Raw genomic sequence first — 15106 nt, 5'->3', positions numbered from 1 at the left:
TCTGGTAGTGCTTCCTGCCAGCTAATTTCAAACTGCTTTGAGTTTCTTAATATAATAATGATGAGGTAGAATTTACATTCCACTTATGGTATTAATTTTACATTTCTCTGAATGAAAAGAGGTAGAAGGTTGTAAAATTGAACATTAAATGAATCAGAGGAGACAGTAGTGCAATATATGACTGCCCTAAAGACATTGTGCAATGGCTGATGGGATTAATGTTGGATCTCATTTCCTGCTTTTACAGGATGCAGATGAAGCTGTCAGAATTGCAAGGGAAATTGGTAAGTTCTTAAATTAACTTTGTTAGAGTTTCTAGGTCTTTCAGCAGAAAGGGTTGAGTAAACATGTAATAAGTAACCCCATAGAGCAAATAATATTTTAATACTTTTAGAATTTTGATTACTTGTCCCTTTGGAAGAATGTATCAGCTGAATTACCATGTTCTGTTAGAACCCGAACTTTAAAGAGTAATTTGATTTTAATTACAGCTCTTTTGTAAGTTGAAATCATGGGCTAGTTAAAAGAAGGAATTGTCTTAACTCTTGAGCTTGGATGTAATGTAAGTTTTATGTACTTAGTTGAATACAACTTATTAAGGTTAAAGACATAGGTGATTAAAATGAAGATTTCCTATTTGACAAGGCCCTTCAAGTTTTTACCTTTTCTTAAGATGTTAAATATCACCTTTTAATAAGCTTGCCAGGAAAGAGAATGTGAGAAATCAGAACTGAATATTCTAAATTGGAGTAAAAGGTAAACCAAAGGACTGTTTTACTTGACTGTTTTCGGTACAGTTATACTGGGGCAGGGCTTACCAACTTTTTATTTTAAAAAATATTCCTATTGCTCATGACAACGATTTCTATTTTCAGTGTCTGCTAATTAAAAAAATGCATGAGGGCATATTGTTATCAGGGATTAGTAATGCTATTAAATTTGTATTAAACAAATTAGTACTTGTATACATTTGACAGAACTTTGTAGGTATGTGAGAGAAATCAGACAATGCTTGGCAGTCAGGAAATTTCAGCATCTTAGCATTCGTACTTGGGTAGGGCCAAACTTTTCAGCATCCCACATTAACATTTCTTTAGTCCTGTTTTCTCATTAAGATTGATGACTCAGAATTATTTTTTTCACTGGGAGAGCATTTGATTTGGCAAAATTTACATAGGGGTGTGTGTGTGTGGGTGGGTGGGTGTGTGTACACGTCTTATTTCTGAAAGTAACCAATTGGGTTAGTAAATACATTCTTTACAATAGGCTCAGGCTAGCTTAACAGTTCTTCAGTGATCTGGAAAGTTGTTTGGTTTGTTGGGTCCCTGTTTCTAGTTGGGTCTTGCTAAATTATTTTAGTTTGGCTCATGGTTAAGTGTGTTTTGTTGTTCATTTGTTTTACAAACATTGCTGCTACTGATGTAGATTTGGACTTAAGACCAGGTCTTAGAAAATCTTATTTTATCTGACTACAACATCTCTTCCTTAATCATTTCTTCAGACATACCAACATTTTCAAAAAGCATTTCAGACTTCACAGAAGATTTGCTAGATTGTTGAATAAGTTGGACTACATGGAACTGATTTGTGGTTTATTCTTTGAGAAAATCAAAAGCATCTCTCTGAGGTTTGAAATCACTGGCAGTCCTCACAGCCTAAGAGGCATGGAGCATACCTGCTGGCTTTTGAGGAGACTTTTTTCTTTTCTTTTTTTTTTTTTAATATTTTATTTATTTATTTGAGAGAGAGAGAATGAGAGAGAGCACATGAGAGCGGGGAGGGTCAGAGGGAGAAGCAGACTCCCCGCCGAGCAGGGAGCCCGATGCGGGACTCGATCCCGGGACTCCAGGATCATGACCTGAGCCGAAGGCAGTCGCTTAACCAACTGAGCCACCCAGGCGCCCTGAGGAGACTTTTTTCTAAAGTAATTTCATTGTATACTCTTAGATTTAAAAAGTTGTCTTTCTGGTTCTAGTTTAGATAGTATTGTTATTAACTCCGTAATACTATTAGCACAATAGTATCTACTTTAAAAGGACAGAATGTTTGGAGGAATTTAGAGAAATGAAAGGGATTAGAAGAATATCATGAATTACATTGGCATGCCATATTTCGAATTATGACTTTTCAACTCTTGAGCATTTCCTTTGTATAAATGGCAGGCTGCAGATTGCTTGCTTTCATGTCTTGTCTTTTACTTTTTTTTTTTTTTTTTTTTAAATCTGTGACCTTTAAAATAATCAGTTAATCGTAATGGGACTCTGAACGGTTCTCATCACTTGGCTTTCCTCCCTTAATATTTTAATGCTGTGCTTACTCCCCTTTGAGCTTACTCCTGAGGTTACCTAATTCGATCTCAGGCTTTTTTCTTTATATTGAGGGATAACCTTTATGACTCCTTCCTCTTTCCTATCTTCTAATTCTTCTCCAATTATGCCTTCTCATTTGTGAAATAAATGATCGTAATCATGGCTGTTAAGTGTCAGAGGGTTAGTGTTTTGCTTATGCTGAAAGGGAAGCCATAAAACTTGAGGTGAAATAAAACATAATAAAGAACCAGGGTCATCAGCTTTATAAAGCATTTGGAATTTCCCTGAAACCCCTTCTGAATCACCACGGAAACTTCCCATAAAACTTTTTCCCTCAAGTGCTAGCTTCTAAAATAAATGAAATTACATATTATTAGTCTCTTGATATTGTTTCATTTGGTGATTCATCAGTTTTGTTTTCTACTAATTTTATTGAGATCTTTCACATTTTAACTACATTATGATTCTGATGGGCCTTTGTGAATTCATCTAAGAGTTAACTTAAACATTGATTCCACAGGAAAATATGCTCCTAGTTCTAAACAACTGAATTATAATCAAACCCTTGAACCTGTCCATTTATAGGTAGCAGATGTCATATATACCTATTTACATATATACCTATTTACAGATTTCTCTGCTTTATTTCTTTCTGTGTTACATGGAGAAAATAAATTGATCATCTTTTCTGTGGTTCCCTCCTCTCTTGTGTCTTCTCTTCTGGAAACAGGAATCTATGAGGCCGAAAGAGGAAGCTAACTGCCTTGAGCATTGATGAATTAGGTGTCTTTTACATAATAGTAGCTCTTGTTTAAGGAGCGTTTTTTCCATGTAGCAGGCACTTTGTGACTGTTATTTCTAATGCTAATTTTTGGGTTAATTATTTCATTTACATTTAAGAAACTAAGGATTAGAAATGATAAGTAATTTGCTCAAGGTCACAGACCTACTGAGTGGTGGGCCCGCTTTAAATTTAGGTTCATTTAGTGCCAAAGACTATGGATTTTTCATTATACTTTTGCAAAACTAATGGGATTAGAGGATGAGAGCTAAAATTTGAGTCACCACTTTGTGTAAGATACTGTAATGCACTTAAGCATGTTATATGTGGATTTGAAGAAACAGCCTCATCATTGATAGGGTGAGAGACCATTAAAGCTTAATATGTACTTTTGTGTGCTTGTTTTTTGGTCTTCCTTGTCTCTCTCATTCTCACTCCTGATTTTTTCCTTTGACCTCTCTAAGTTTAGAGATACAGGGCTATTGATCCCCAGTTTATCTTTAACCTCAGTGATAGACAACAGTAATCAGCTTGATTTGCATTAAAGTTTGATCTTTTTACTTGATCAAAGGTCTTCAGTACAATCAAACCGAATTGATTCCTAAAAAAGAAATTGTAAACTAAAACCTGTCCTTTAACCACCTCCGGATTATTCAGATTCTTTTCTTTTGCCCATCTTTCTCAGAATCACAAATCTTGCCTGATTTAAATAAAAATTTTTTTGATCCTCAGATTCACCATACTCTAAGCCTACTTCACCTGCAGTTTCTACATCTCAGCAAATGTCACTCCTTTTACTCAGTGGCTAAAGCTAAAACCCAAGATCTATCCTGGTGTTGTTGCCCTGTCATCCTATTGTCAATATATCAATAGATACTGTCAGTCCTTCATTCAAAATAACCTCCCATATTCATTACTCACTATCTTTACTACCCGTACTCTCTCCCAGACTACCATTGTCCTTGCAGGGACTGTGACAGCAGTTTCTCTACTTTTCTTGAACACTTCAGAGTCATTCTTCACGTAGCTGTCAGTGATAGTTTAAAACTCCAAGCAATAAGGACACACCCCATCTCATCCCATCCCATATCTGCTTTAAGCCCTCTAATGGCTTTTCCTTGCATTTAGATAAAATCAAAATTCCTTCCCCTGACTACAACCCCAAATGATTTGGCACCTGCCTTTCCCTCCAGTCTCATTTTAGACTCCTCCCTTCATTGCCTGCTGTGCTTTAGGTACACTGGCTTTCTTGACTATACCAAACTTCAGAGTCTTAGAGTAAGGTTTTTTTTTGTTTTTGTTTTTTTTGTTTTTTTTGAGGGGGGGTTGAGGGGGCTCTTGAATACCCTAGCTGATATTTTCACAAAGATGGCTCCTTGTAGCCTTTCATATATTGGCTTACATGTCATTTCTTCAAAAGAAGACCCTCTCATACTGCCGCTCAGTCATTCCTCTTATAACCATATTCTGAATCTCTGTGTAGATGTTTTTCTTGTTTGTTAACTTTTTCCTCTGTTATTTTGAAAAATTTCAATCATACAACATTTTGAAAGAATTGTACAGTGTGTACCTATATTCCCATCATCAGGATTCCACTATTAATTTTTTGGAGATTTGCTTTATCATTTATCCATTTGTTAATCCGTCTTGATTTTGGTGCATTTCAGAGTGCAGTTGCAGATATGTATCCCACTAAATACTTTAACATAGAATTATATGCATGCATATATGTGTTGGACATGACTGTCACCCCAGAGAGTTCCCTCATGCTCCTTCCAAGTCAGTCCTCACCATTTTCCCCAGGTCCAGAGTCAGCTAGTTCTAAATTTTTATAGTAAAGATTTGGTTTTTAAAAAATTGAGATAAAATTTCAGTACTATAAAAGTCAGTCTTTCAAAGTGTGCAATTCAGTGGTTTTTAGTATATTCACAATGTTATGCACCCATCACCACTGTCTAATTCCAGTACATTTTTATTACCCCCAAAGGAATCTCTATACTCATTAGTATTCACCCCCTTCTGCCCTCCAGCCTTGGCAACCACTAATCTACTTTCTGCCTCTATGAATTTACCTATTCTGAATGTTTCATAAAAATGGCACTTTTTGTATCTGGCTTCTTTCACTTAGAGTTGTTTTCAAACTTCATCCGTGTTTTACCGTGTATCAGGGCTTCCTTCCTTTTTATGACTGAGTCGTATTCTATTGCATGTGTATACCACTTTGTTTTTATCCACTCACCTGTGGATGAACAATTGGGTCAGTTCCTCCTTTGACTATTGTACATAGTACTGCTTTGAACATACATCTACATGTGTTTGGGTACCTGTCTTTAATTCTCTGGGGTTTATACGTAGCTGTGGAATTGCTGGGTTGTGTGGTAATTCCATGTTTAACCTTTGGAGGAGCTGCCAAAGTGTTTTCCAGTGGCTGTAACATTTTACATTCCCACCAGCCATATTCCAGTTTCTTCACATCTTTGCCAGCATTTGTTCAGGTTTTTTTTTTTAATATGGCCATCCCAGTGTGTGTGAAATGATATCTCACTATGCCAGATATTGACAGAATGGATAAAAAACACAATCCAACTATATGCTTTTGACAAGAAACTCACTTAGATCCAGAGATAGAAATTGAAAGTGAAAGGATGGAAAAAGATACCCCATGCAAATAGTAACCAAAAAAGAACTGGGGTGGATATACTAATATCAGACAAAATAGACTGCGAGTCTAAAACTGTTACAAGAGACAAAGACATTATGTACTGATTGTTATAAACATACGTGCACCAAACAGCAAAGATCCCCAAATATTTGAAGTAAACATTGACAGAATTGAAAGGATAAATAGATAGTTCTAAAATAATAGTTGGAGACTGCAATACCACACTTTTTGTAATGGATAGAACATCTACAGAGACAATCAGTAAGGAAATAGAGATCTTGAACAACACTATAAACCAGTTAGACCTTGTATATCGAACACGCTGCCCAATAATAGAAAAATACACATTTTTCTCAAGTATCTATTTATTAAAAGGAAGAGTGACTGAATGATTGAGTTATAAAGAATTTTTAAGGGAAAGGAAAAAATATCAAACCGAAACAGGTATCTCATAAAGTGTGTTCCTTGTCTTGCAATGTTCCCAGGACTTAGTTCAAAATGGAGATATCTCCCTGCCCCCTTCATAGAATTATCTTGATGGATTAAAATAACATGAGATATCCTGCATTAAACAGATTCTATTTATCTTTGCAAATGATTGTTTTATGTTCATTTGGTTACTGTTTTGTAGATAGTTGACCATGTGGGTTAATTTCCTTTGTATTTCTAGTACTTAAGACAACGCTTATCACATAGTGTATATTCAGCAAGTGGTTATTCAGTGAATGAATCCAAACAGAAATGTGTATATCAGTATACAAATGAATTAGATAATCACACATTTAAAAATTTTTTTCACAATATTTATAGACCATAATTTGACAGTAATTTTCTCATTCCTTTTCCCTTAATCTTCAGTTTTGTAATGGATATACCTGGGAAGAACAGGAATATTAAGTAAACTATGATAAACTCCCAGCAAATAGATAATTAAAAAATAAGATTATTCAAATAAATTTAGTATGTGCTTGTTAATGACTACTACTCAGCAATTCTTGTAGGTTGTTCTTGGATTCATTAGGCTGGGCTGATGGAAGCTTTTACAAATCTAAGATTCAGATGTGTGAGATTATGTGACAACCTTATTGCCTTCTCACTTATCTCTGATGGTGACATCTTACATTCTTTGCAAGATAGGCTCTCCTATGTCTTTTCTTTCTCCCTCCCTCCTTCCCTCCCTACAACCCAATGTGGGGCTCAAACTTCCAATCCTGAGATCAAGAGTCTTATGTTCTACCAACTGAGCCAGCCAGGTGCCCCCTTCCATTTGTTTCTTTTTGATACTAGCCTTCAGACTGCCTTGGCCTCTGTCTCTGATGAGTGTGTAGGGGCTATGGTTATCCTTTCTTCTCTGCCTTGGCTGTTTTCCTTTGCCTATTCTTCCCATCTTCCTTTTGACATGGCATTACATTAAAAAAGTTGCTCATATTTTTTTATAACTAAGAACAAATTGTTCATACTTAAGAGGGATAAAAATACTTGGCTAAGCCACCAAGTCTTTTATTTCCTCTATTTCATGCTGCTTAGGAAATTTTTCACACGTCGTATACGACTGTGTGGTTGAAGATACATTGAAGAAACCTTTGAAAAAATATTATAATTTAGACTTTCTTCACGATAGCACATCATGTTAATTTATTTTCCAGTTTGGTCCTCGGTAGAAGATATGTTTCATGTGCTAAGGAGATTTAATAAGAAATGCCTGAGGAAAGGTTATGTTGAAGAGAATAGTGTTAAAAGTATTCTTTATGAAATCCATTAAAAAGTGAGGCTTTTTACTTCGCTGTTTTCCCGTCGTCGTTGAAGTAATGTGATCATTTGAGGTCAAGATGATAATCCCTGGGAGATGAGAGCGTGAGTTCTGTATCCCCTCTCTTCTTTTTTCCCTACTGTCACTTAGGGTACTTATCTATATATATCTTTTATTACTCCAGCATACATGTTTTGGCTTTCAGCATGATTTTACGAGTTCTCTCTCTCTATTTTTACCATATTCGCTCCCACTTTTTGTTTTTCTCAGTCCTTAATTACCTTTCCTTTTATTATTGTTCTTTCTTGCATTCCTCTTCTTTTTTCTATTCTATTGCAAAAGGCTCTGCATAATGTTCTGACAATAATGTGAAAACATGGAGCCTTAGGTTTTTGTTGGGAAACTTCCTGTCTGTGAACCCCTTTTGCTCTAATCTATCAATACATTGAAATGTGCTTGATTTCTGTTCCCTGGAGCAGAGTTAGGGATCTAATTTTGTATTTGCCTAAGTAGAGGGAAATAGGTAGACAAGATCAGTTTTTCTGAAAAGAGTCATTGCTTCTCCTTGCCAAATCAAAACAAGTAATGTTATGTTTTGGTTTGCTTTAGCTTATAACACGTCTTGATTTTATTTTTATGTGTACACTATTGGTTCATTCTTACTTAAACTAGATATATTTATGTGGTTACTTATGTGTGGATGGCCAACTTAGGAAAGGCAAAAATATCCTGTGCCCTCTCACACTTTTTATTTTCCAGTGGAAAAAAATACAGTGTTAATAAGGATCATCACAGGTATCTTTTTTGGAGATTATATATATTATATATCTGAGTAGTAGCAGAGGTATGAATAAGTCACTGTTGGACTGCAATATGTAACATGTTTACATTCTAGTTACTGGATGATTATAAATCCCAGGTAGTATTAACGCGTATGTTTATCACCTTAGTCTGAAATGTGCGAACCCAAAGGGTTACAGCAAAACTAAGTTGATAATGTTAAAACTAACTATAACTAGTTTGTAATTAAAAGACAACAATAAGGGCACCTGGGTTGGTTAAGCAACTGCCTTCGGCTCAGTCGCCAGGATGGAGTCCCGCATGGGGCTCCCTGCTCAGTGGGGAGTCTGCTTCTCCCTCTGATCCTCCCCCCTTTCATGCTCTCTCTCTCATAAATAAATAAAAAAATCTTTAAAAAAAAGACAACAATAAGATCAGTAGAAAATTATGACCAAATATATACAACATGGGTAATGGTATTTATTTCCCCAAATAGCTTGAATTTAAACTACCTCTTTGTTTGTGTACACAGTAGGAATTTTTCCACGTAGCCGAGTGTTGTATGGTAGCCACATTTCCCAGTATATTCTAAATTGTATTTCCCTGGAAAACTGTGGTAATATGCTAATTTTTATTTGAGTCTGTGCAGTTGTCATTAGTTCATAAGAGCTCTAGTATTCCACATTTGTATTGCTCTTTCCTTGTGATCTTAAGCGACAAGGACTTTTTCTTCATTCTGTGTGTTCACTTCCTGTCGGTCACGTTGTGGGGTAGGAAGGAGTTCTGTTCTGTTGCCAGCCTCATGCAGAGAATAAGGCTGATGGAAGTTCTACCATCTGCAGTGTCATGGATCACAGAGGCAGGAAGTAGAAAGGGCTAAATTGTGATATCAGCAGTGAGGCTTTTCCCATGATTCAGTGTTCACTGTTATGTTTCATTATATGGTTTCACTGTTTGTGCATGATAGCTATCTCCCAAATCTTGAATTCATCAACTTCTTTCCATTTCTCTGCTGTTCTCTCTGTTTAAGCTAATCACTGTAATAGCCTTTCAAATGTATTCCTCTGTCACAGGTGGGATTCCTTTGGAAACAGATTCTGGAAGTTTATTGGGGGGAAATACTCTTGGGACCAGCCTGTGTGAGGGAGTGAAAGAAACTGGATTGAAGGAGAAGTTGAATTGAGTTGAGATGCAGACTCAACAGAGGCCTTAGCTGATCCTACAGAGGGCTCTGGTCTTTCATAGTTGTTTTAAATTGGGGCCATGGGATTGAGCCTTTGTACACCCATATCAGCTTACCACTGCTTGTGGACTGCCCCTAAGAAGGGGCAAGACCTTAGGCAGAAAGCTGAGGACCAGTCCGCTGTTGGTTGCCAACAAGACTTCCAGCAGCTGGGGGAATGGCCTAAAGTGGTGATTTGAATAGAAATCCCTGTTTCACAATTATCATATGTATTTTTCATGATTGTTCATTTCTGAGTTCATTTGTTCTTTCTCTCTCTCTCCTTCCTCCCTCCCTCCCTCCCTCCCTCTCTCTCTCTCCTTCCTTCCTCCCTCCCTCCCCCTTTTCCTCCCTTCCTCCCTTCCTCCTTCCCTTCCTTCTTTTTCTGATTTTATTTTTAAATAATCTCTATACCGATATGGGGCTTGAACCCACAACCCCGGGATCAAGAGTCTCATGCTCTACCATCTAAGCCAGCCAGGTGCCCCAGGTTTCTCTTAGGATTTTTGACTTGTTTCTTAGGAATGTATTTTAAAATAATTGAAAATTTTCTACTTTTTATTTTATTAATTTCTAAATTGCTTTCTAATCAGTGAATATGATCTTTTTTATTTAGAATCTTTCTGATTTGATGAGAAGTATTTTATGGCCAAGGAGTAAGTCACTTTACATCTTACATGTGTACCTGAAAAGAATGTATATTCTCAAATTATTGTATGCTGTGTTTTATAGATAACCAATAGGTCAAAACTACCTGTTAGGATGTTTAAATCTTCTAGTGACTTTTGACTATTTGATCAATTTTTGAAAGAGTAGATTTCCTAATTCTTCCTTGCTTGTTAGGTCTTGCCTCTGTATGTTCTTAAGATAAGTTAATAGGTAATATAACAGTGTAACATGTGTCTTCTTGGCTAATTTTACTTTTAATCAAAGTGGAGTGAATTTTGGCTTTTACACCTAGTTTTATGTGATGATATGTCTAAACCAGCTTAATTTGGTCTTTTCCTTGTATGTTCCTACAACTTTCAATCAACCAGTGAACCATTGTTTTAGGGTGGACTGGCATTTTGTCTTGTTTCTATTCAGAGTGGCAGTGTCTTTTAACCAGAGTGTAGTCCATGTACATTTATTATATTTACTACTGTATTTCGATTTATTTATATTGTGTGCTTTTTATTTTTGTTCTTCTTCTGGATTGTATTTTCTCTCCTTTCTTAACTTCTTTTTGATGATGATGATGACTTAAAAATTTTCTGTTTTATTCCGTTTTCCCCTCCACCCCTTTCCACTGTGATGGAAATTTTACACTCTTGTTTCTATTCTTTTAGTGTTCACTCTAGAAATTTCAGCTTTGGAGATATTCCTTCAGGTGTCCTTCATTCTCCTGTATCAAACTTTATAAAACATTCACTTATCTTAAATTTCAGTCTAAAGTTTATTCTCCTACCAAAGAAATATTTTAATGCTGTTTACCCTTTATATGCTTTTTTATATTTTATTTCCTTATTTATTTACTTCACTAATGAGACATTACAGGGTATCATCATCCATTGTTTATTTAGCTTTACCCCAATGCTTATTTTCTTTGCTCATTGTTCCTTTCATCTCTGATTCTTTCTGTTTTTCCTGGAATTTACTCTTTAGAAGTTAATATGGCTAGTTAACTCAGTTTTTGTTCACATGAACTATTTTTCATTCTTTCTTGAAAAATAGTTCTGCTGAATATGCAAATCTAGATTGATAGTAGTCCTCTATCAGCAAAGTGCTGGAATGTTTGTACTGTGTTATGTAGCTATGGAAGAGATAGCTCTAATTTTTGTTACTTTGTAGGCAATCTGTTCTTTTTGTCTGCTTCATAAGATAATTTTCATTGATACACACTTTATGAAGAATAAAATCTAGCTATTTTAAATGTATAGTTCAGTGAATTTTAGTAAATGTAACCACAATTAAGATATAGAACATTTCTATCCTGTTTTTTAAATGTCCCTTCCCCCAGTTTACATTTTACTAGCAGCGTTTGGGAGTTCCAGTTATTCCAGCAAAACACATAACATTGCTTGTCTTTTTAGTTTCAGTTATTCTAATAGTTGTGTAGTTTTATTTCATTGTGATTTAAAATTGTATTTCCTTAATACCAAGCACTGTTAAGCATACTTTCACATGCTTAATGCTACCACATTCATACATCTTCTTTTGTGAACTGTCTTTTCAAATTTTCGCCCCCTCCTTAAATGATTAATAGATTTAATTATTCTTTTTATCACAGTTTTAGATTTACCGAATAACTGAATAGTTTAAATAAATGGAGTTCCATATACATCCCCAACCACAGCCCTCTGCAGCTTTCCCAATGCTAACACTTCCTGTTAGTGTGGCACATTTGTTACAATTAATAAACCAACATTGATACATTAGTAACTATAGTCCACAGTTTACATTAAGTTTCCCTGTTTGTATTGTATAGTTCTGTGTGTTTTGACAAATGCATAATGACATGTATCTACCATTATAGTTTGCCCTGTGCTTCAGCTTTTCAACCCTCCCTTCGCTACCCCCACAAGCCTTGGCATACGCTGCTTACTCTGTGCTTTTGCCTTTTCCAGAGTGTCATATAGTTGGAATCAAACAGTATGTAGCCTTTTCACATGGTATTTTTTCACTGAGCTATATGCATTTAAAAGTTCCTGGAGTCCAGCCCCGCATCCACATTGGGCTCCCTGCTTGGCGCGGGGCCTGCTTCTCCCTCTCCCTCTGCTCTTCCCCCTCCTGTCCTCTCTCGCTCTCTCTGTCAAATAAATAAATAAAATCTTTTAAAAAATAAAAAAACAGGAAGATTTAAAAAAAAAGTTCCTTCATGTCTTTTTGTGGCTTGATAGCTCATTTTAAAAAAAATTGTTGAATAATATTCCTTTGGATGGTTATACAACAGATTGTTTATCCATTCACCTTTTGAAAGATACCTTGGTTGTTTCTAGTTCTTGGCAATCATTAACAGAGTTGCTATAAAAATTTTTGCACGTAGGTTTTGTGTGGACATAAATTTTCAACTCAGTTCGGTAAATACCTAGGAGTATGGCTATTGGGGCCTAGGGTAAGATTATTTTGCATTCCCACTGGTGGTGAATAAGCATTCCTGGCGCTCTCCTATTGCTTTGCATCCTTGATAGCTTTTGGTATTGTGAATGTTTTGGAATATTAGCCATTCTAATAAGTGTATAGTAGTGTTTTGTTTTAATTTGCATTTCCCTGAAGACAAAGATGTTGAGCACCTTTTCATATGCTTATTTGCCATCTTGTATCATCTTTATAGAGGTGTCTCTTCAAATCTTTTACTGATTTTTTAATTGGGTTTTCTTATTGTTGAGTTTTAAGAGCTCTATTTTAGATAGAGTTCTTTATCAGATATGTATTTTGCAGAAGTTTTCTCCTAGTCTGTGACTTGTGCCTATATTCTCTTGAGTGTTTTTTGTTTTTGGTTTGATAGAGAAATGTTTAATTTTAATAAAGCTCAATTATCAGTGTTTTTCTTTTATGGATCGTGCTTTTGGTATTGTATCTAAAAACGAATTGTCAAACCCATGGTCATCTAAATTTTCTTCTGTTCATCTTCTAGAACTCTTACTGTTCTTATATTCAGGTCTAAGATCCACTGAGTTAACTTTTAAGGATTGTGTGTAGATTCACTTTTTTGTGTATGAATGTCCAGTTCTAGCACCATTTGTTGAAGAGACCATCCTTTCTCTGTTGAATTGCTTTTGCTCCTTTGTCAGAGATCAGTTGACTATATTTGTTTTTTTTTTTTTTTAAAGATTTTATTTATTTGAGAGAGAGAGAATGAGAGACAGAGAGCATGAGAGGGAGGAGGGTCAGAGGGAGAAGCAGACTCCCTGCTGAGCAGGGAGCCTGATGTGGGACTCGATCCCGGGACTCCAGGACCATGACCTGAGCCGAAGGCAGTTGCTTAACCAACTGAGCCACCCAGGCGCCCTCAGTTGACTATATTTGTGTGTGTCTTTATTTTTAGTCCCTCTACTTTATTCCATTGATTAATTTGTCTGTTCTTTTACCAGTACCATGCTGACTGTAGCTTTATAATAAGTCTTGAAGTTGGGCAATACCAATCCTTTGAAATTGTTACTCTCCTCTAACATTAGCTATTCTGGGTCTTTTGCTTTTTCTATATAAATGTCAAAATCAGTTTGTTGATATCCACAAAATAACTTGCTGGGATTTTGATTGGGATTGCATTGCATCTATAGATCAGGCTGAGGAGAATTGGTATCCTACACATGGATATTTCTCCATTTATTTAGATCTTCCTTAATTTCATTTGAATTTCGTAGTTTTCTTCATATAGGTAGCATATATATTTTGTTAGATTTATGCCTGGGTTTTTTTAGGGGGGGGACTGTTAATGTAAATGGTGTTGGTTTTTAATTTTAGAGTCAAAGTTTTCATTGCTGGTATATAGGAATGCAATCCCCTTAATGTACATTGACCTTGTATCCTGCAACCTTGTTATAATCCACTTACTAGTTCTGGATTTTTTTGGTGGTGGTGGTTGTTGATTCTTTGAGGTTTTCATTATAGAAATCATATTACGTGCTAATGAAGAGTTTTATTTTCTTCCCTATGTGTTTACCTTTTTCTTGTCTTATTGCATAAAATAGAACTTGTGTAGGACGTTGAATTGGAGTGGTAAGAGGGGACATCCTTACCTTGTTCCTGATCTTAGGGGGAAAGCATCTAGGTTCTCACCGTTAAGTATAAGGTTAGGTGTAGGCTTTTCGTAGATATTCTTCATGAAGTTTAAGAACTTTCCTTCTATTCATACTTTGCTGAACTCAATGGGTGTTGGATTTTGTCAAATGCTTTTTCTCCATCTGCTGATACGGTCATGTCATACTTTTTCTTCTTTAGCCTATTAATGTGATGGATAACATTAACTGTTTTTTGAGTGTTGAACTAACCTTGCATACTGGGAATAAATCCCACTTGGTCATGGTATAATTCTTTTTATACATTGTTGGATTTTTTTCCTTTCAGTTATTTTTATACCTAGGAATTCAAATTTTAATTTTTTTATATTTTCTATTTCTGTCACCATGGTCATTTTCTCTTTATTAGAAAAATTTTTAAAGATTTATTTATTTAAGAGCGAGAGAGAAAGCACGCAACAGCAGGGGGATGGGCAAAGGGAGAGGGGGAGAGAATCCTGAAGCAGACTCTCTGCTGAACGTGGGTTATGCCGTGGGGCTTGATCCCAGGACCCTGAGATCGTGACCTGAGCTGAAATCAAGAGTCCGCCACTTAACCAACTGAGCTACCCAGGTACTCCAGAAAAAATATTTTTTCTTGAAGTGTATAGTTGATAATTTCTTCTTGAAATCCTTTCCCATACTTACAGTGTTTGTAATAGCTGTAATTTATAATAGGTTCTTTAAGGTTCTTCATTTCTGGGTTTGTTTCTGTTGCCTGTTTTCTTCCTGAGGTGGGTTGCATTTTACCTCTCTTCACGTGTCTCTCTCTCTCTTTTTTTTAGAAGTAATTGTTATGCCCAGTGCGGGGCTTAGACTCATGACCCTGAGATTGAGAATCA

At 35.8% G+C, this 15106-nt stretch overlaps 1 protein-coding gene across 5 annotated transcripts in view; it reads left to right on the top strand.

Moving 5' to 3' along the window:
* The window catches only part of PCCA (propionyl-CoA carboxylase subunit alpha), a 396319-nt gene that overhangs the window by 124981 nt on the left and 256232 nt on the right, over nucleotides 1–15106 (top strand). For all 5 annotated transcript variants that reach the window (XR_013446865.1, XM_078070126.1, XM_078070127.1 and 2 more), the window contains one exon: nucleotides 248–284. Coding sequence is in view for 4 of the 5 variants with exons in the window: in XM_078070126.1 (XP_077926252.1) it covers nucleotides 248–284 (37 nt within the window). In the remaining variant the exon portion in view is untranslated. The remainder of the gene's footprint in view (nucleotides 1–247; nucleotides 285–15106) is intronic.

The sequence above is a fragment of the Halichoerus grypus genome, chromosome 4 (genome assembly GCF_964656455.1).
Source record: "Halichoerus grypus chromosome 4, mHalGry1.hap1.1, whole genome shotgun sequence".
Classification (NCBI taxonomy): Eukaryota; Metazoa; Chordata; class Mammalia; order Carnivora; family Phocidae; genus Halichoerus; species Halichoerus grypus.
This window is presented reverse-complemented; position numbering and strand designations above follow the sequence as displayed.